The 22,035-nt window shown below is 45.7% G+C and overlaps 1 protein-coding gene across 38 annotated transcripts in view; it reads right to left on the bottom strand.

Moving 5' to 3' along the window:
* Window positions 1-1,196: 1,196 nt before the first annotated feature.
* The window catches only part of CPNE1 (copine 1), a 39,516-nt gene continuing 18,677 nt past the window's right edge, over window positions 1,197-22,035 (bottom strand). For 11 of the 38 annotated variants that reach the window (XM_063633658.1, XM_063633659.1, XM_063633654.1 and 8 more), the window contains 15 exons: window positions 8,277-8,405; window positions 7,999-8,178; window positions 7,793-7,867; window positions 7,645-7,716; window positions 7,427-7,507; window positions 7,167-7,256; window positions 6,974-7,060; window positions 6,750-6,836; window positions 6,596-6,655; window positions 6,383-6,516; window positions 6,223-6,277; window positions 5,925-5,971; window positions 2,429-2,567; window positions 1,720-1,956; window positions 1,197-1,534 (listed from right to left, as the gene is read on the bottom strand). In XM_063633658.1, coding sequence (XP_063489728.1) covers window positions 1,394-1,534; window positions 1,720-1,956; window positions 2,429-2,567; window positions 5,925-5,971; window positions 6,223-6,277; window positions 6,383-6,516; window positions 6,596-6,655; window positions 6,750-6,836; window positions 6,974-7,060; window positions 7,167-7,256; window positions 7,427-7,507; window positions 7,645-7,716; window positions 7,793-7,867; window positions 7,999-8,178; window positions 8,277-8,405 — 1,614 coding nt within the window. In that variant the 3' untranslated portion in view covers window positions 1,197-1,393. Of the gene's footprint in view, window positions 2,336-2,428; window positions 2,568-5,924; window positions 5,972-6,222; window positions 6,278-6,382; window positions 6,517-6,595; window positions 6,656-6,749; window positions 6,837-6,973; window positions 7,061-7,166; window positions 7,257-7,426; window positions 7,508-7,644; window positions 7,717-7,792; window positions 7,868-7,998; window positions 8,179-8,276; window positions 8,406-20,543; window positions 20,626-22,035 lie in introns of those variants that run through there. The other 27 variants (XM_063633672.1, XM_063633670.1, XM_063633668.1 and 24 more) reach the window with 18 other exon arrangements.

The following is a 22,035-nucleotide window of genomic DNA, read 5'->3' as shown; positions in this document are numbered from 1 at the left end:
TAGAGACAGGGTTTCACCGTGTTAGCCAGGATGGTCTCAATCTCCTGACCTTGTGATCCGCCTGCCTCGGCCTCCCAAAGTGTTGGGATTACAGGTGTGAGCCACCGCGCCTGGCCTACTTGTATAATATTTATATTTGAAATAACTTCATACTAACAAGCACATATTTTAAAATTAGAAAAACAAATTTTAACACATGCTAAAACAGTATGTGTAGACAAAACGTTATGTGCCCAATGTTTTATCAGGACATGGGAGTTTGAGTGGTATTTTTTCTGCACTTAAAATTTTTTTCTTTTCTGAGACAGAGTCTCACTCTGCAGCCCAGGCTGGGGTGCAGTGGTGCAGTACTGGCTCTCTGCATCCTCCGCTTCCTGGGTTCAAGCAATTCTCCTGCCTCAGCCTCCTGAGTAGTTGGAATTATTGGCGCCCACGACCACACCAAGCTAATTTCTGTATTTTTAGTAGAGATGGGGTTTCATCATGTTGGCCAGGCTGGTCTTGAACTCCTGACCTCAAATGATCTGCCCTCCTCAGCCTCCCAAAATGCTGGGATTACAGGCATGAGCCACCATGCCCAGCCAGAATTTTTCTACAATGAATACATGTATTCTCTATTAAGAAAAAATTAGCTGTTAAAAAAATTCAGGATTTTCACCTGTCTTTAGGACCAAAATTACCACTACTCCTTCCCCTCCAGGAAGTCTAACATAGCCTTTGCTCCACCTTAAAACTCATCCATCCTTCTCCTTTTGCTACTTTTTATGAGGTCTGACACTTTCCATCTTTGTATTCCCAGTCCAGCTCTGCCCTGAGGGAGGGAAGGTGAAGGCTGGGTGTTTAGCTTACATTCAAACTTTGTACTTCCTTTTCTTGTGTGTGTAATGGGGTCTTGCTATGTTGCCCAGACCTGCTCTGGAACTCCTGGGCTCAAGCAGTCCTCCCACCTCAGCCTCCCAAGCTGAGGATTACAGGTACATGACACCACCCCTGGCTGTATTTTCAAAAACAGTGAGTCAGTGTCTCTAGAATGAATAGGTATCTGCCCAGAAATACTCAACTTTGAGTGGGGCTTTACACCAGAGGCATCCTTCACTTAACAACCCCTAAGTCAACAAACTGAGGTGCAGAGAGGGGATGTAAACATTGCCCAGAGCAGCCTCCCACCTAAAAACACACAGAGTGGTGGCAAAGCATTAGTCTTCACTGGTCTTTATTGAATGAGGGTTGTTAGGAGCAAAGGTGGGATCAAGAGCAGCAAAAGCAGAAACAAGTATAAAAGTATCAAAAAATACAAAGTGCTAGCACTGAGGAGAGTGAGAAGGGTTGGGCTGTGGCCCAGAGGGACCTCTGGGACACAGGATTGATGACTTGCCACAGCCTCCGAGGGAACCTAGGCCTGGGGGGCCTGTGCAGGACCCTTGGCTGAGGGTGGAAGTGGCTTGAGCGGGGCCCAACCCTGGGCCCTGAAGTATGAGACCAGTTGTGTGGGCACTTCTGCAAGCACGGTCTGTGCCAATGCCTCCCGAGGGGCCTGCCAAGAAAAGGGAAAAGTCAGTGGTGGCCCAGAACAGCTGCCCAAAATCTGTATTTCATACCCAAGAACCCAACCATACCCCAGACTTAGAGGAAAAGGTGAGCATCCCTTGGGCCTCAACCCTACTCACATCAGGGAAAAGTGAAAGGGTAAACTCCCAGATCAAATTTGCACCCACTCACATTCTGGAACCGGCGGTAGGGTACAAACTGCACAATGTCGCGGGCAGCGGCCTGCCCAGAACGTGTATGCAGGGGTCCACCATCAGCGTCCAGATGCTCCATAGCCTCAAAGTCAGCACCACCCACACCCACAATGATCACTGACATGGGCAGGTTTGAGGCGCGCACCACAGCCTCACATGTGGCTTCCACATCGGTCACAGCACCATCAGTCAGCAGCAACAGCACGAAGTATTGCTGGGGACAAGCCCATTCATGTCCTGAAACAGATCCTCTCCCAAACCCCTGCAAACACCCCAGCCACACATCCCCACACTCATAAGAAGTCCCTTGTTACAGGCCAGGTGCGATGGCTCACGCCTGTAATCCCAGCACTTTAGGAGGCCAAGGCAGGCGGATCACTTGAGGTCAGGAGTTTGCGACCACCTGGCCAACATGGTGAAACCCTGTCTCTACTAAAAATATAAAAACCAGCTGGGCATGGTGGCACACACCTGTAATCCAAGCTATTAGGAAGGCTGAGGCAGGAGAATCACTTGAACCCAGGAGGTGGAGGCTGCAGTGAGCTGAGATCTTGTCACTGCACTCCAGCCTGGGTGACAGAGCAAGAGTCCATCTCAAAAAAAAAAAAAAAAAAAAGTCCTTTGTTCCATAACCCTCAAGGAAGCCCTTGATTGCCACCACTGCCACTGCCGCCCACGACTCTCACCGAGGCAGTCCCCTGATGTGCAGCCTGGGCTGCAAACCTGGCCACATGGTTGATGATGGGTGCAAAGTTGGTGGGGCCATAGAGGCGAACTTGGGGCAGGGCTTGGCGGTAGGCATCCACAATGCCCTGGATGCCTGCAGAGGACAGCAAGAAATACCGTAAAATCCTGGACCTCTCAGGACTACACCAGTCCTGAAATCACCCCATCCCAGCCCAGGAGATCTCGGAACCTGGGTGCATTTCATTCATTCACCCTTATAAACCAGGGTACTTAACTCTCTCCTACACATGAGGAAACTAAGGTTCAAAGAGAGGAGGGGACTTGCCCTAAATCACAGCTTGAATTAACACCCAGATAAGAGGGATTCTCCTGGACAAATCCAGGGGAGTTTGAGCATCAGATTATAACCTATTTAATAATGATCCATTTGATACAATAAGGATCCATACTATGGATTAATTACTGGGGGAGAAGGGAAAGCTCCTAATAAATGTAGAAGGAAGAATTACACAATCATTTGACAATCACATAAATGACTGATTCAGGCAAGGATCATCAATGGATGTTAAAACTAGAGAGTATAGCCAGGCACAGTGGCATGTGCCTGTAGTCCCAGCTACTCACCAGGCTGAGGTGGGAGGACTGCTTGAGCCCAAGGGTTCAAGGCCAGCTTAGGCAACATAGTGAGACCCCCGTCACTTAAAAAATAAAAAACTAAGGCCGGGCACGGTGGCTCATGCCTGTAATCCCAGCACTTTGGGAGGCCAAGGCAGGCGGATCACGAGGTCAGGAGATCAAGACCATCCTGGCTAACACAGTGAAACCCCGTCTCTACTAAAAATACAAAAAACAAATTAGCAGGGCGTGGTGGCAGGCGCCTGTAGTCCCAGCTACTCGGGAGGCTGAGGCAGGAGAATGGCATGAACCCAGGAGGCGGAGTTGCAGTGAGCCAAGATCGCACCACTGCACTCCAGCCTGGGTGACAGAGCGAGACTCCATCTCAAAAAATAAAAAATAAATAAATAAATAAAACTAGAGGGGACAGTTGATGCTTATGTGATGGGTATTTATATAGTCTCTTCCCAAAATATACTTATTAAATAGAAAGGAGAAAATAGTACTTGTATAGTGGAGAAACCTGGTAGATCCTACCTTAACTAAGTGACCAAAGTTAACATGACTGGTAATAGGACAAATCAACATCATGTTCCTCTGAATATGATGCACTGAGAATATACAGCATCACTTTGGTGGTATTCCTGCCAAAAATGTACAATCTGAATCTAATCCTGAGGATTTATCAGGTAAACCCAAACTGAGCGACATTCTAGAAAATATCTGGCCTATACTGTTTATATCATGAAATGTGAATATCATGAAAGGCAAGAAGTCTTCCATATAAAAAGATATGTGCTAACTGAACGCAATGTGTGATCTGAGATTTTCTTTTGCTGTAAAAGACATTAGGACAATTGGCAAAATTTGAATAAATGCTATAGGTTGGATAATGGTATAGATGTTAATTTCCTGATTTTGAGGATTGCTCTGTGATAATGTAAGAAAGAGTATTTGATTTTAGGAGATACTGAAGTACTCAGAGGTAAAAAGCCAGGTGGATAATGATGGGTACAAAGCTGGTAGGGCCACAGAGGCAAACCTGAGGCAGGGCTATTCACTACAGCATTCTCCAACACACGTATACATGTGTGTACATACATAAACACATACATTTTTAATTTTTCCCTTGAAATGTGTGAATGTGTGTGTATATGTATACATGTGTACACACACACACACAAACATACACACACACACACACACACATACACACTGTATACATGTATGAGAAAAGAGAAAGTAAATGTGGTAAAATGTTAGGTTAGGGTAATTGGGATAAAGGTGAAGAGCCCCTGTGAACTCAGGCCCTGACCCCTGAGTTCCAAGGAACTGAGCTCCTATGACTATTCTTGCAACTTTTCTCTAAGTCTGAACTTATGTTGAAATACAAAATTAAATTTTTTTTTTTTTTTTTTTTTTTGAGACGGAGTCTTGCTCTGTCTCCCAGGCGGGAGTGCAATGGCGCGATCTCGGCTCACTGCAAGCTCCGCCTCCCGGGTTCATGCCATTCTCCTGCCTCAGCCTCCCGAGTAGCTGGGACTACAGGCGCCCGCCAACACGTCCGGCTAATTTTTTGTATTTTTAGTAGAGATGGGGTTTCACTGTGTTAGCCAGGATGGTCTCGATCTCCTGACCTCGTGATCCGCCCGCCTCGGCCTCCCAAAGTGCTGGGATTACAGGCTTGAGCCACCGCGCCCGGCCACAAAATTAAAATTTTAAAACCCGGATCAGATCAGGTCAGGTCAGATTTTCCACTTTAGCTTGTGCCCACCTGGGGGTGCTGGGGAGTCAAAAGGTTTGGCCCTAAACAAAAGGGCTTGGTGGACTCTGGCAAAATGCACCCTGCAAGGAGGTAAACAAGGCTTCCACTGATGCTCAAATAAGTACCTGTTAGCTTCTAGGCAAAGATAATAATGATAATATAACAGATACCATTTTTTGGAGAACACTTAATAAGTACCAGGCTTACTGCTTTACTTGTATCCTCTCCTTGAGTACTCAATTTCCTATGTTTAGTCTTCTTATGAAACCAAAGCACACAGAGATTAAGCAACCTGCCCCAAGTCATGTGGCATGATTTTTTTTTTTTTTTTTTTTTTTGAGATAGGGTCTCACTCTGTCACCTAGGCTGGAGTGTAGTGGCATGATCATGATCATGGCTCACCACAGCCTCAACCTCCTGGGCTCAGGTGATCCTCCTACCTCAGCCTCCTGAGTAGCTAGAACTACAGGCGCCTGCCACCATGCCTGGTGGCATGGCTAATTTTTGTAATTTTAGTAAAGATGCGGTTTTGCCATGTTTCCCAGGCTAGTCTCGAATTCCTGGGCTCAAGCGATCCACCCACCTTGGCCTCGAAACTGAGTGCTAGGATTACGGGTGTGAGCCACCACTCCTGGCCTGGCATGACAATTTGATTCCAGAGGCCTAGCTCTCAAATCCACCCTCTAGGCCAGGCGCTGTGGCTCAACACCTGTAATCCCAGCACTTTGGGAGGCCAAGGCAGGTGAATCACCTGAGGTCAGGAGTTTGAGACCAGCCTGGCCAACGTGGCAAAACCCCATCTCTACTAAACATACAAAAATTAGCCAGGCATGGTGGCAAGCGCCTGTAGTCACAGCTACTTGGGAGGCTGAGGCAGAAGAATTGCTTGAACCCAGCAGGCACAGGTTGCAAGTGAGCCAAGATCACACCACTGCACTCCAGCCTGGGTGACAGAGCAAGACTCCTTCTCAAAAAATAAATTAAAATTAAATAAAATCCACCCTCTGGACAATGAAGGCAGGTATCTGTCCCCACTCTCCCTTTTACTCGTGCAGGCTTGCCCCTCTTTGTGTGGACAGACCTGCCTCAAGGTGGATGGGGGAAACTCATCTGCACAGTAGGGGTTACTGGGGTTAAAATTCAAGGCAAATTCATGCGAGACCTAGAGACAAGAATGAAAATGAGGTTCTTTCCCCATGACCTCTGCTAAGAATGAAAAAGGACACTGGCGTGTGCCAAGATTCCTATAGGAGCTATGGAGTCCTGAGCACTTGGCTGTCTACATGCCTGCAGGAATCCATCCCTGCATCTCCTCTTAAAGCTGAGTGCCAGGTAGCAAGTAAATTTACCACATCCCCCAAAATCAGGACCCTGAAACTGAAAATAGGAGTGGCAGAAAGAGAGGAAGCTCACCTGCCAGTCAGGGGGAACCTGGGCCCCAAATCCAAATGCAGGGAACAGCTTGTCTCTGTGGGAGGACAGTGTATTGGGCAAGAGGCAGTGAGGAGACTGTAAGCCCAGAGGCTGAAGCATCTGCAGGGAGCGGGTATAGCCAAGAGAGGCAGGTACTCACGAGTCATAGTCCTGAACCACGCTGCCCACACTCCACAGTGCCATCAGATACTCATTGACCCCTGTTGGACTCAGGTAGTGTAGGGAGTCAGGTGAGGAGGGGTCTCCATTGGAGCCAGTGAAGTCCACACCCACCTGGGAGGAGGTGAGGAAGGCAGCTAAAGACCACCCTGAGCCCCAGACCTGTTCTCTTACCCTTGGTAAAGCAACTTACAGTGAAGTTGATCTGACAGCCTCCCATCACATAGTCCAGAAAGGAGTACTCTGTTTCTACCTGCAAATGAAACCACGGTCATGCCTGGGGTGATAGCAGTTGGTGTCATGGAGCTCAGGAATCAGAGCCTTGGTTACATGGGCTTTTGTCTCACCCGGCAAATCTTGACACAGATAGTTCCAGAGTTCTTGTAGCTTTTCTTTTTCTGCTGCTTCTCAGGGTGGATGCATTCAAACTCAGCCTGGTGAGGACAGAAAAATTAGGGTAGGAAATTCTCAGAACATCAGTCAAGGACTCGAGCTGCCTTCTCCTTCCTCTCTCCCCCAAGCTTCAGCTATCTAGGCCCATTTCCACACCCCTGGCAGGACCAGCACTCACCGGGACTGCCTGCAGCTGGGCCAAGCTGGTGTGGAAGGTACCGATGAGATCATGTGACCCGTCACTGTCATAATCGGAGCATCGCACCTGAGGGGAAGGTGTGTGTGGACATAAACAAGTCAGGTGGCAGATGAGAGTAAGTCTCTCCCCAGGTTTTCCCCAGCGCAGTCCACTCAGGGGGCAAGCTCCTCACCTGGATGGGTGTTCTGGGGTCCCCACCACAGAAATGCTGAACGGGGACTGAGAAACGCTTCCATGTAGGGTTTAGGTTGTTCTTGATGACCTGAAGGTGGAGGCCAAGGCCTCCAGTGAGCTCTGGCATGGCCCGTGAGGAGCTGCCACACTTCTCTACCCACCTGCAGTCTCTTTCTCCCTGAGTTCCAAACCTTGCTAGTCACAGGCCCCAGGAGATTCTCTCCTACCCCAACCTACCCAATCCCAGGGGTCTCATACCTCAGATCTGTACACCAGGTGCCATTTCCCATCACCCTGGCGGAAGAACTCCAGAAATGGATCCGATTTTCCCAGGAAGTCCTGCCAATGCGAGACCCCAATTACAAGACTCAGGAACAAACAACCACTATGCCATCCCTCTGTCCACACCCTCATCCCCCATATACCATCCTTGGCCCCTTAACTCTTGGATTACCAGGGCCTACTTCCAGACACACCTTCTTATCTAGGTTTCTGGCCTCTACCTCCATGGTTACTACACGATTGTCCTTCAATTCTTGAGCTGAGACCTAGGTAGGGGAGACTACATCACCTCATGAATTCATTGATGTTAAGTCCCTCCCCAACCCTTGCTGGGTTCCTTACCGTGATGGTCCCCCGCCCAGCAGGTTTTCCAGGCTTCAGCATCAAGGGGAGAGTCAGTACCTGGCTGGACACAATCTGGGGAAAAGCAGGGAAGGGAGTTTCAGGATAACAGGCAGGGTTAGGTCCTGCTTGCCCCCTACCTCCAGGCAGGCTAGGTTGTCTCACAGACCTGCATCTGAAGCATCCTAATCCCCAGCCCTACATACCTGTCCTAGGGAACACTCAGCACCCCCTAGGAAGTCATCATCCCTCAGCTCTGGCGTCTTGTTGTCTATGTCATAGATTCCAAAGCGTAGCTTCTGGACTGTCTCAAAGTGGTATTCAAGCTGCAGAGTCTTGGAGAACTCAGGGCTTGAGCAGTTCTGCACTCGTTCAGTCCGGCCAAGCTGTGGGCAGAGGCCAGTAAGCATCACAGTCACAGCCTCCACCCCAAAACACAATCCTAGCCACCCTCCACAACCTTAACCTCCATAATCCGCCTCACCTCAGCCCAGCTGCCCCCGCCCACATCCTGTAAAAGGACGCAGAGTGGGTCAGACTTGGAGCCGATGTCCTTGTCAATGAGATGGTCACAGGAAATGGACAGCTGAACCAGGGTCACGCAGTGGGCCATCTGAGGGAAAAGAAGCTGTGTCAAGCACCAGAGAGCCTTCTCTCCCCTTCCCCGACTGCAGGTCCCAGCTTGAGAAGGCCAGCAAGCGTCACCCAGGCAGGGCTGAGCATACGTCCATCCCCGTGACACCCAAGGAAGAGAAGGCCTTATAGCCTTCAAATCCCTCCACCCCTAGGTGAGCTCACTGGCACAGAAGATGGCAGTTACAACCAACCCTGGTCTGAAGATACTGAAAAGGGGTACTAGCCTCCATCTACAACTGTGACCCCAAACTATCCTCACCCTAAAATTTGTCTTAATCCCAATAGGGCTGTCCAAACCCAGACTCTAATCTTGGTCTTTGCAAAGACCAATAAATCTTTCTGACCCTCTTACTGGCCCCAGGTCAGACCCTAATCCAAGTTCTGATCCTAACATAACCCCAAATATAACTATGATCCAGATAATATCCTCCACAAAGTATCTTCTTCCAATGATTTCTCACTAACTCTGGGGACCTAACTCTTGTGGTGGAGTTATGATCCCCCTACTAATTCTCCTCACCTCTACTGCTAATGTCCAATTCCTATTTCCACTGCTGCTGCCCAATCGAAGCCATCACTGTTTCTCACCTGGCTTACAGCATTAGCCTCTTCAACTGGTCTCCCTTATTCTATGCCATCTCCACCTCCATTCCCCCATCTCCACCCCAGCAGGCTATTCTAAATACAGCAATCAGGGTGATCCTATTAAAACATAAGTGAGGCCGGACACAGTGGCTCATGCCTGTAATCCTGGCACTTTGGGAGGCCAAGGTGGGCAGATCACTTGAGGTCAGGAGTTTGAGACCAGCCTGGCCAACATGGTGAAACCCCGTCTCTACTAAAAAAAATACAAAAATTAGCCAGGCATGTTGGCGTGTGCCTGTAATCCTAGCTACTCAGGAGGCTGAGGCAGGACCCAGGAGGCTTGAACCCAGGAGGTGAGGTTGCAGTGAGCCGAGATCGTGCCACTGTACTCCAGCCTGGGCAACAAGAGCAAGACTCCGTCTCAAAAAAAAAAAAAAAAAAAAAAAAAAAAAAAAAAAAAAAAAGGCCGGGCACGGTGGCTCAAGCCTGTAATCCCAGCACTTTGGGAGGCCAAGGTGGGCAGATCACGAGGTAAAGAGATCGAGACCATCCTGGCTAACACGGTGAAAACCTGTCTCTACTAAAAATACAAAAAATTAGCCAGGTGTGGTGGCAGGCGCCTGTAGTCCCAGCTACTCGGGAGGCTGAGGCAGAAGAATGGCGTGAATCCAGGAGGCAGAGCTTGCAGTGAGCTGAGATCGCGCCACTGCACTCCAGCCTGGGGGACCGAGGTTGACTCTGTCACACACACACAAAAAAAAAAAAAAAAAAAAAAAAGTGAGGTCATATCACGCCTCTGCCTGAACCCTCTAATATTTCCCATTTCCCACTGAGCTTAGAAAAACTCCGAACTTGGCCAGATATGGTGGCTCACTTGAGGTCAGGAGTTCGAGATCAGCCTGACCAACATGGTGAAACCCTGTCTCTACTAAAAATAAAAAAATTAGCTGGTATGGTAGTGGGCGCCTGTAATCCTAGCACTTTGGGAGGCTGAGGCAGGAGAATTGCTTGAACCTGGGAGGTGGAGGTTGCAGTAAGCCAAGATCGTGCCACCGTACTCTAGCCTGGGCAACAAAGCTAGACTCCATCTCCAAAAAGAAAAGAAAAGAAAAAATCCAAACTATACCACAGCCTATAAGGTCCTGGAAGGTCCAGATTTCTTTAACCTGATCTTGTAATATCATCTCTCTTGCTCACTCCATTTCAGCCACCTGTCACTCCTCAAATAAGCCAAGTTTGTTTGTTTGTTCCTTCTTTCTTTTGTGAGACAGAGCCTCACTGTCACCCAGGCTGAAGTGCAGTGGTGAGATCTCAGCTCACCACAACCTCTGCCCCTTGGGTTCAAGCAATCCCTCCCACCTCAGCCTCCCAAGTAGCTGGGACTACAGGTGTGCACCACCACGTCCAGCTAATTTTTTTTTTTTTTTTTGTAGAGACAAGGTCTCACTACGTTGCCCAGGCTGCTGGGCAACTCCTCGGATCAAGCAATCCACCCGCCTCAGCCTCCCAAAGTCCTGGCATGATAGTGTGTGCCACCACACCCAGCCAGCCAGGTTTGTTTCTACCCCAAACACTTTGCAGTACCTGGAATGTGTTCTTTCACTACATTATATATACCCACATGGCTCACTGCTCCCTTTCCCCACAAGTCTTTACCCAAAATAATCTTCCCTGTTATATGTTAGTGTGTGTGTGTGTGTATATATATATATATATATATATATATATAAAGGCTCTCCCTTTAAGCCCCTCTAAAATTTCAACCCCACTGCCCCGGCATTGCATACCCCTTTTCTGCTTTTTCTCAATGTCTAACATTATATACATGTATATACTGTTTCCCCCACTAGAATATAAACTCTGTGAGAAAGGAATATTTAGCTGTTCTGTTTATTGCTCTATCCCAAGCACCTAGACAATACGTATTTGCAGAATGAAATCTGAAAGTTCATCTCCAGCCCCAGCTCCCTGCCCAGCCAGCTCCAAACTGATGTCTTGCCCTTGTAATCAGGCAGCACCAAGCTTCTCTGATTCACCCCTTCCCTCTGCTGGAAACATTATTTTCTTGCATGGATCACGACAACACCCGGGTATTCCGTCCTCCTGCAGCCACCATAACAATCACCTTCAGACCTCTTTGTTATCCCTGTGTCCCCCTTGGCCCATATACCTGAAGACCACTCTACCAGCAGTGCACACGAGGTCAGATCTTTCACTGAGCTTCACTCAGCATTCCAGGTTTCCCAGAGCTATACCCTGAGATGCCTCCAGCATCAGCCCTCCCCTATACTGATCCTCAGTCAATCGCTCCTCCCTCGCAGCCCACAGCACCCCATCTTGGTCCCTCATAGTCTCCATCTGGAATGCTGTTATCAAAGTTGGAATGCTTCAGAGTTCAACTTCCTTCACATACTGCCCCTCCACAGCACCCTGGCCCCTGCATGAACACTCCCAGTGATAGAAAACCCAGTCTTACAATTCAATCATCAGAAAGTCTAAGTCCATATAAATCCTACCCAAACTGACCTAACTGTGTGGAATTCTTACTTCTACCTGGTAGTTCTTCCCCAGCCTAGGGCTCCATGGGAAGGCCTTACCCTATCTCCCTATGAGAACTCATCTGATACCTGGAAGCTGTGAACAGTCCCAGCTGAAATCTGGAGAAACAGCCCCAGTTCTTTTGACTGCTGCCCCTAGAATGTGGCCTGCAGACTTCTGACCATCCTGATCACTCCCTTGGAGGTTCCCCAAGGACAGACCCAGAGCAGAATACATGCTCCCTCAAGGGATGAGGATCACAGCTTCCCCCAAGTCACAATTTGAACTCCATGCATGTCACCTCACATGCTCTCCAAGGCAGTGTTTACACAGTACAGAGACAAATAAAAAAGAATGCTCATTTCACTAATGCTGGGAATAGCGAAAAATCTAAGGCAGCTTAAAGGTCTATCAACTACATATGATACATCTGAACAACGGCATGCTGAATAGTGGCTAAAAAACAAGCCAGAACTATATTATATTGGTATCCTATGAAAAAATAAAAAATAGGCCAGACGCAGTGGCTCACTGTTGTAATCCCAGCACTTTGGGAGGCTGAGGTAGGCGGATCGCTTGAGGTCAGTTCAAGACCAGCGTGGCCAACACGGTGAAACCCAGTCTCTACCAAAAATACAAAAATCAGCTGTGTGTGGTGGTGCACACCTGTAGTCCCAGCTACTCGGGAGCCAGGAGAATCACTTGAACCTGGGAGTTGGAGGCTGCAGTGAGCCAAGATCACCGCACTGTACAGGAAACTCCATCTCAAATAATAATAATAAGAAGAGTATGACCATTTTTTACTTCAATTGTAAACTTCCATTTTAAACTTCAATTGTAGGTGTATCTTTATAATAGATTTGAATACAAACATAAAATAAATAAATACACACACAGAAAAATGGAAGATACACCAAATGTTTTAGGTAGCTCAGAGTGGAAGATGAGAATTTTGTGAACTCCATACTTCTGTATTGTTTCAATATTTTATACTGTTCTGTATTTTTTAAAAGGCCTCATATGAAATAAAAAACAAAAACAAAACAGGCAAAATAAATAAAAAGGCCTCATTAGCTTTTCCCCCCAATCCACACCTCAAATCTTCTTGACTGTTCATTCTAAGTCCAAAGCCTCCACTTCCAGTTCAACACCTCCTACCTAACTTCAGGCCTTATTAGTCTCTTGCGTCCTGCTTGGTTTCTGTCCTAGCACTGCCCCACCTGGTCATCCCAGATGCCAGCTTCCAGTCTCTATCCTAAGTAAAAGCCCCATATAGCTGCCTTTAGGTTCAGAGCCAAACTCCCTAGCAAAGCTACCTTGCTGCACAACTCCAAAGGACATACCTACATAGAATTTGGTAGTTGTGCAATTTGGTAACCCTGCATCCCTAGATCAACCTTCAAAGCCCTTCCCAGTTTGCCATCAGCTCTACCTCCTGCCGCTCACTCACCCACCCACCCAACTAGTCATCCTAAGTTATTTCTGGTTCATCTAACACACATGCCTGAGTTTCCTGCCTAGCAAATGTCCTGTCATCCATGGTTCTAATATGACATTATTCCTTTATGAACCCTTGCCTGTTTTCCCCAAGAAGGATTTTCTTGTCTCTGCTCTGGATGACTGCGATGTTTCCTCATCAGTGTTTCTGCGACCACACACACACATTTCTGGGTTTATTAGCCAAACAGAAACCTGATCATGTCATTTCTCCACTGAAAACTCTGGAATGCCTTTCCAAAACACTTAAGATAAAACCTAAAGTTCTTACCATGGTCTTCAAGGCCCTGCAAGACCTTACCCTTGCCTAACCACTCAACTAATCTAGCCACTCAACTATCCTCCAGCCAGGTTGGCCTTTCTGATCCACATATACCTAACACCAACCTTATTTATCACCTCAGGGCTTTTGCACTCTGTCTCCCTCCTTATACACTCCAGAAAATAAGCTATACTAGAGTAGGAACTCCGGCTAGCTCCAGGACCCACAGCAGTATCTATCTATCCTACAGTAGATACTCATCAGTAAGTATTTAGTGACTGACTTAACATTGAAGCTACACCATAATTTTTACTTTTGTCTGTCTACCCTGTAAACTATGGGGTCCTTGAACTAGGGCTGGATATTATCTCTGTGTCACTAGTATTAGTACTTAGTATATAGCTGGTACTAATAACCATTTGCTGAACAAATGGTGAATGTGCTTTTGCTCAAGTCACACTTCAGGCCTTGAAGTGATGTGTAACAGTAAATCTCCCCTATCCTAAACTTGTACAGTTCAACTTTAAAATTTAAATGCAGGACTCCTACAATTCAATATTAAATGATAGTCAATTAAAATGGGCAAAAGATTTGATCAGGCACTTCATAAAGGAAAATATGTGAATCAGAAATAAGCAAAGTGATCCACAGCATTAGTTATCAGGGAAATGAAAAATAAAACCACAATGAGATACTGTTACATACCCACCACAATGGCTAAAAGTATAATTAAAAAGACCACCACCACCAAATGCTGGCAAGGATATAGAACTCTCATATATTGTCAGTGAAAGCATTAAATGTACCACTTTGGAAAGCAGTCTGGCAGCTTATCAAAAAACCTAACATACACCTAGCCCAAGAGCGATTCCACTCCTATGTTTTTAGCCAAAAGAAATGGAAACATTATGTCCACAAAGATTTGTATAAGAATGTTCACAGCAGCTTTATTCACAATAGCCAAAAACTTGAAACAGCCCAGGTATTCATCAATATGAGAACAAATTGTGAAGTTTATAGAAAACTATTCAGCAACAAAAAAATCTATTAGTATCTGTAACATGAATAAAAATGAAGAATAAACAGATCCCATTTATGAAGTTTCAGAACAGGCAAAACGAATCTGTGATGTAAATATTCAGAACACTGGTTGTCCTCCCTTCTCCCCCAGGGGAAGGGCAGGTATTAACTGAGCAGAGGCAGAGAGCTCCCAGTGGGAAGGGAAACGTTCTTAGCATTCTAAGAATGTGGGTCACAGGAGTGTGTGCATTTGCCACTTCCATCTAAAGGAACACTGAGTGTACACATCTGATTGTAAAATTTTACCAACAAAAAACACAAAAACCCAACAACCCATAAACAAATGTTGCACTAAAGTTAAGGCATGTTGAAATGTTTAGAAGTGTACTGATGCCTGCAACTTTTTTGAAATCCACCAAAAAATAAAAGGAGTTGTTGAAGAAATGTGATAAAACAAGATTTTAACTTGTAGGATCTGAAATGGTGGATATATGGTTATAATTTTTTTCAACTTTGCTACATGTTGAAAATTTTCATAAAACGTTGGGGAAACTATTATTTTTTTGAGACAGTCTCATTTTGTTGCCCAGGCTGGAGTGCAATGGCACCATCTCGGCTCACTGTAACCTCCGCCTCCTGGGTTCCAGCGATTCTCCCACTACAGCCTCCAGAGTAGCTGGGATTACAGGCACCTGCCATCAAGCCCGATTAATTTTCATATTTTTGTACAGACAGGGTTTCACCATGTTGGCCAGGCTGGTATTGAACTCCTGACCTGAGGTGATCCGCCCGCCTTGGCCTCCCAAAGTGCTGGGATTACAGGCATGAGCCACCGCACCCAGCTAGGGAAATTTTTAATTGGAGAACTACAGGTCCTCCCCCTGGTAAGAGATTGTTGTGAATGACAAAAGCATTAGCAGTCATTATTTGGGGTGGTAAGATTACAGGCAACAATTGGAGCTGCTGTCTTCCCACTCCATGACTTCTCAAATGTCCCCAAAAGAGATGCCCTTGGTCTGGGCCAAACACATGTAGTGGGCTACGATTATCTTCCTGTGTAGGCCTCAGTTTCTGGTGGACTATTCCTTCCTAATCATTATCATTACACCACTTTTCCTGGACTACATCCTTTTTCAGTTTTTTGAACCCAGAATCAAACCCCAGCCATACTGCCTCAGGAGCATAAGGGGCTGAACTCTCACTGATGAGATGCCCCCTAAGGTGGCCTGGCTTCCATTCTGAGGTCAGAGCTTCCTGTGCAAGCAGTTTTGTCCACAGACTTGTCTCCTTTTCTTTCTCATTGGAATCACAACTCTTTATAAACAAATCTTTTCCATCTGTAGTTTTCTATCCTTTGAGCAACATTTCCTTTAAATGATCTATAAACCATGGTATTATTAATCTCTTCCAAAACATGTTTAATCTCCTTTGAAATCTACCTCTAAGCCTGTCTCTGCTTAGAAATCTGTGATTAAAACTGTTCATGTCACTCTTCTGTCCTACATCTCTTGAATAACTACTTTAAACCAGACTCATGCATTTTTCATATACTGCCATTATAATTAACCCCATGGACTTTCAACCTCCTTTTTAGGACCAAAATCTTCCAGAACTGTATTAAATATCACATTTGAGTCAATAAAAAAAAATTTATCATTGATTTTTGTGATATTTGTGCAGTCTTTCATCACTGAGCACATCTTGGCTCGATGTCTCTAATAGTCTAACTGGTTTTACCATTTCCACTCTCAGTCCCCTCCAATCTGTTATGTTGAAGTCACAGATATCCCCTGACTCTAATCCAACAAAACCCCAATTCTTATAATCCTATCAAAATGTGTAACTTGCTTATTATGTATTTCTCCTCTTGGACTGTAACTTCAACAAGCAGAGGGACCAGATTAGTCTTGCTTCTGTGCCAGTGCCTGGAACATAGCAGATGCTCTATTGGTATGTTAAATTTATGAATGCTAGGAAAGGAGTGATACTCAAGGATCCTCAGAAATGACCCAAATCTAGCTCTGACCTGCTGCTGAGCCAGCGAGAGAAGTAGGCTTTCTAGGAATATCCAACACAAAACACCAGTTTATCATCTCTGTTATGTCCCCACCCCCTTGACCCTTCCATTTGGGGCTAGTCAGGTGTTGTGAATGGAACAGCTGAGTCTACAGCTCCAACATTTTTCTGCCTCTGCTTTCTACCACTTGGGAGTCACCCTTTATAGTTTGTTTTCTTCTGTTTACTCCCTCTGCCAACCTCAATGTGCCCTAGCAGGGCACATTCTCTCACTGTCCCTTAAGAAAGGCATACTCATTCCCATTTTTACAACTTAAAAGTCACAATATATCAGAAATATAAAAGAATTGAGTGGCCATCTAATTCAAGTCCCTCAATCCAAGGCATAGAGGGAAGATGTGGTTTGGCTAAGGCCACATATATGGATAAGTGAAATGAAGACTAGAACTCAGATATTCTGATTCCTACCTAATCTCGAACCTTGGACTGAAGCTTCCCTTTTTATATTCAATTGCAATCTGATGCAGTGGGCAAGAGTGTGGGTTCTGCACTGAAGTGACCAGGCTCCAAATACTAGCCTTATTCCTTCCTAGCCACAATAATGACATAATACAACACTAAATTGACGTCATATCTATATAACTTGGGCGAATACTTAATCTCACTAAACTTCAGTTTCCTCAGGTGTAAAGTGGGGGATAGTATCTATTTCTGAAGATTAATATAAATGATGTATGCATGGTGCTTAGTACAGAGTCTGGAACTGCTGTGACCACGTGTTAGCTATTATCATTATCCTTCAAGCCTAGCTTACATATGCTCCCCTTTTCATGATCTTTCTAGCACTCAACTTCTCACTCTGGACCACTATATTCAATTCATGCCACACAACTGTATTCTGTCGATGTTTCTCCAGCTTCTTGCCTGTCAATTAAATGACAAAGTTCTTCAGAATAAAGTTTCAGCATCTCCTGCCACACAGCATATACCTGAGCACATAATGAGAATTCAAATACTTGAGGGAAGTCTGCAGCAGTGGGCTGGCGCAAGCTTGTATGGCTTGCGAGAGCCAACTGTTACATATTAGAAATTGTGTAAGTAGGTGGCCTTGGTAAGTTTAAAACTATAGAAATTGGGCAACTGCAAAAAGTCATGGCTTCCTTCACCCTGCCAGCCAGTTTACCAGCATAATACTGTCGATAGGGAATCCCATTCTCTGCTACAAGGGAGTAACTTGCCCTTCATTTTCTATGGCCGCCCTTCCCTTGCCTTGGGAAGTTCTAATTTTCCTATTCATAACCAAGAACAGATTTCTCCTGGGTCCAGTGGGATCTATTTCAGTGCCAAATGAGCTGAAATTCATTCATCAGTCCTTAACACTTCCCTCTTCCACTTCCAAAGTCCTAACCCGGAAAGGCACCAGCCTCCAATTCCCAATTCCTTATCCACCCAGGTAATGACCAGAAGTTGCACAGAGGCTGCAAGAAGGTGGCATAGAGGGCTGAAGGTCTGGGTGGCAGGATCACTCCTTTAATAAACCAATGTCATGCTCACACTCCTGTTGCCTACCTTGGCATGCTGGATCAGCTCACAGATGCAGGATCAAGTCTTGAAAGCCAATCAGAAAAGCCTCCATAGGCTTACGAAGGACCACCCATGGAACACTGTTTCCCGTAAGATTGAAAAGACAAACTACACCGACCACCAACCACCACTCTTCTTTTTCCTTTTTGGCCTCATCAAAGGACATGGAGAAGTTAGACAAGTTTTCTTATCCCTACTTCTCTAACTCGGGGATTCTCCAAATTTACATCAGCAGCTCTAAGGATATTCCTCATAGGTCACAAACTGAACCAAAAATGAAAATCCTTTCTATAAAACTACACATTCCTTATTCATACATATGACTAAGGGCTACTGAATGGTACTCATAAAATGAAATTTTCAACAATAAATTTGGCTTAGATCCATATACTACTAAGGAGTCAGGCTGACACAAAGTATTTGGCAACACTACAAAGCTTAACATATGCACACAAAAACTAAAAGGTGGGAAAATATGAGAAAGAAGATGGCCACAAGGTTTCCCACTTTGCTGTACTGGGTGAAGGTCAAAAACAAAAAACCGGAAGCCACTAATCTAACTCCAACATCCCCAAAGGCTTATCCAAAAGTTGAACAAATCTAACCACTGTACAACTAACTCTTCAAAAAGAACCTAACTTGAGGACAAAACTGGATATGGAGAAGGAAGCAAACTGAGGAGGACTACATGGTCTTCAAATGCAGGATAGGGAAGTGAGGACGATCTGGCTGCGACATCTGTCACCCTATTGATCACCAGGGTTGATTTGGCTAATCTGGCTGGCTAGGTGGGTGTCCCCTTCCTCCCTCACCGCTCCACATGCATCCGTCCCGAAGCTGCATGCTCGAGCGAAGAGGACCATCCCTGAGAGAGGAGGACTGGTCTTCGGTCAAGGATATATGAGTGCTCCCCTGCTAGAACCTGCAAACAGGCTCTCAAAAGCAGGATAGGACTGTAGTGGAGTGGGTGTTTTTCTCTGCCCAGAGACTCTGAACACACTAAGTCTTCACGTGAGCACTTCAAAATAAGCTCAGGCTGGGTGCAGTGGCTCACACCTGTAATCCCAGCACTTTGGGAGGCTGGATCACCTGAGGCCATGAGTTCACGACCAGCCTGGCCAACATGGTGAAACCCTGTCTCTACTAAAAATACAAAATTAGCCAGGTATGGTGGTGCACACCTGTAATCCCAGCTACTTGGCAGGCTGAGGCAGGAGAATTGCTTGAACCCAGGAGGTGGAGCTGAGATCACGCCACTGCACTGCAGCCTAAGCAACAGAGTGAGACTCTGTCGCGAAAACAAAAAAACAACAAAATAAGTTCAGGTGCCCCTCTGCAATCATAAGCTTGACTGTGGAGGCCAAGAAGCCTTACCAATAGGTAAGGGCCCTCCACACTATAGTTGGAGTTGGCAAACTGAAAAGGCTCCTTCCCCAGCAGCTCAGAATCTATGACAGAAGACTGCTGCCAGGGGCCTCCCACTTTCCTTAAAAGTCAGGGAGGGGCTGGGGATAGTTGAGGGTTTCTACCTGTGGAGTCATACAGGCATCCATGATTAAAACATCTTTGTTTTCCTTACTATTATTTTTCTCTGCCTGGATTACCCCACCTGTAAAGTAGGAATAATAATGTTAACTTTACAGGGTTATTTGTGAGGATTACATGGGGACAGTCATGGAAAGTATCCCCTGCCAGGCACAGAGTAAGTACTCAGTGTCAACTGTCCCTTTAGGTGCTCACAAACAGGGAAGTGCATCTTTGGGTCCTTCTGCAGTATCATTAACTCCTTCTTGGTTAATTGGACCAAGGAGGAGTGGATCCAGGAGGAGGTAGCCTCTGGTCTACCTGCTCCAGGACATAACTAGCAGGACAGGGACAGCCTCCAAAAGGAGAGATGAAGACTCTTCCCCTTTGAATTTCTCAAGCTGCAGTGTGGCATCACTACCACACTAGGGAAACCAGGAGAGCAGTACCCAGATCAACATTTGGAGCTCCATTCCTGGTCACTTTAGTTTAAGGTCCAAACTCAGTACAGATTTCCAGAAACCGAATGGCTAGGTTCATACAATCACAGAAGCTTAAAACTGGACACAAGCTTATCTAATTTAATCCCATATTGTAAAAGAAACATTGAGGCCAGAGGGAAATAATCTGTCCTAAGTCGCATAACTGATGGAACCACGAACCGATTCCGAGAATGTTATTTCTATATCCAACCATTTTAGCAACAGTTCACATTTTGTAATTCACTCCAATCTGAAATCTACCCTGCCACTACAAGAGCAGTGAGACTCATATGGTCTCCCCTCATGATCTATGCTAATGTTAGCCTTGCACAAAGATGGAATATAATTCTATTTGTCTGACTGCTGGGGCAGGAAGGTAGGAAATCCTGGACTCCACATTTACAAGACTTGATCAAAGGAATAAATTTTAAGTAGCAAGCATGCACAGTGCAAATAAGGTAGAACTCACCTCTAAAAAATGTGATCTGTATCAAAATTTTCAAAGGACATTTATAGGGTAGTCAATTCTGCCCCCATCCCTCCCGGCTGAAATCTACATTCTTTTAATGTCTATCACCTGTGGGGTGTCTGAGACAACAGTACTAACCCGCCTTCCTGATGATCTCCAGGACTGAGGCATCACCAAATACCTGTGCATCTACAGTGTGCACAAAAGGAGTGTATATCTCCTACAGTACAAAAGGAGATGAGTAAATGAACAAAAGCAGACCAGAGCTCTTGGAAAACAAACCTACCTATTGTTCATAATGCAAGCCCCTTACCCTTCACTGAAATAAATTCATTTGGGACACTGGGGAGAGTTTAAGATGGGTCTTCAGAATTTACATGTTAGGGAAGCCAAGAAAGCAAAGGAATATTTCAACAACAGGAAACTACACTACGACAAAGACTAGTTTACACTTTTTCCTGTCTAACCATGACTTAGCAAATGGCCAGGAAAGCCACTACCTGGTTCCCGTGGTATAGGAATGTACCTAGTATAAGCACAACCAAGCACTTAGTTGTGACTTAAAACCCTAAACTGTTGAACAGGAACCTTATTTTGCTTTTCCACGAAAGTATAAGTGCTGGGTGCACAACACTGCAAAAATCTGTTAGTATGAGATACAGCTATGGCTAAGCTGTACATTCATGTGAAGTTGTCTTAAAGGCTTGAAGGTGACAGCTGTTTCCAATTCCAATCTGTCAATTCAATGGTCACAGATGTAAAGCAGCTCATCTACATCAGTAATTAGTAGTTGCATTAATGTCCATCACTTCAGTCAGAGTTACAGCACAGGGACCCTACTGGTCCCACAGGCCAAACCACAGAAGGGAGTTATGTATAAAGGCTGGGCCACTCTCCAGCCCCCACTGCAATCTAATGTGTGGAGTATAGTGGAGTGTGGCATTAACAAACTTCCAAGTGGGATCAAAGAAAAATCCAGGCAATCAGACGCACTGGTACCAGTTGGTGTAATTTAAAACCTTTTAAGAAACTGAGACCAGGCATCGTGGCTCACACCTGTAATCCTAGCACTTTGAGAGGCCAAGGCGGGAGCATTGCTTGAGCCCCGGAGTTCAAGACCGGCCTGAGCCACATAGTGAAACTACCCCTCCACTCCACCACCACCCCTCCCCTGGCAATTACCTCGTCTCTACCAAAAAAAAAAAAAAAAAAAAAAAAAAAAACTAGCTACTTAGGAGGCTGAAGCAGGATTGCTTGAGCCCAGGACGTTGAGGTTACAGTGAGCTGACTGTACTACACTCCAGCCTGGGCAGCAGAGCAAGACCGTCTCAAAAAAAAAAAAAAAAAAAAGAAGAAACAACAAAAATACACTATTTAACTTCTTAAATCATTCCCACTGTGTGACTTGTGGTAGCACAATGTGGTTGTTATCATTTGATATGAAGCACAAACTCTAAGTGACAAGGCTTTTTTTTTTTTTTTTTTTTTGAGACAGGGTCTCGCTATGTTACTCACGCTAGTCTCAATTCCTCGGCTCAAGTGATCCTCCCACCTCGGCCTCCCAAAGTGCTGGGATTACAGGTGTGACCCACCACACCCAGCCTGACAAGTCTTATCCACTAATCAGAAG

This window comes from Symphalangus syndactylus, chromosome 24, assembly GCF_028878055.3.
Source record: "Symphalangus syndactylus isolate Jambi chromosome 24, NHGRI_mSymSyn1-v2.1_pri, whole genome shotgun sequence".
In the NCBI taxonomy this organism is placed as follows: Eukaryota; Metazoa; Chordata; class Mammalia; order Primates; family Hylobatidae; genus Symphalangus; species Symphalangus syndactylus.
Note: the sequence above shows the minus strand (reverse complement) of the source record. Positions and strands in the feature narration are given on the sequence as shown.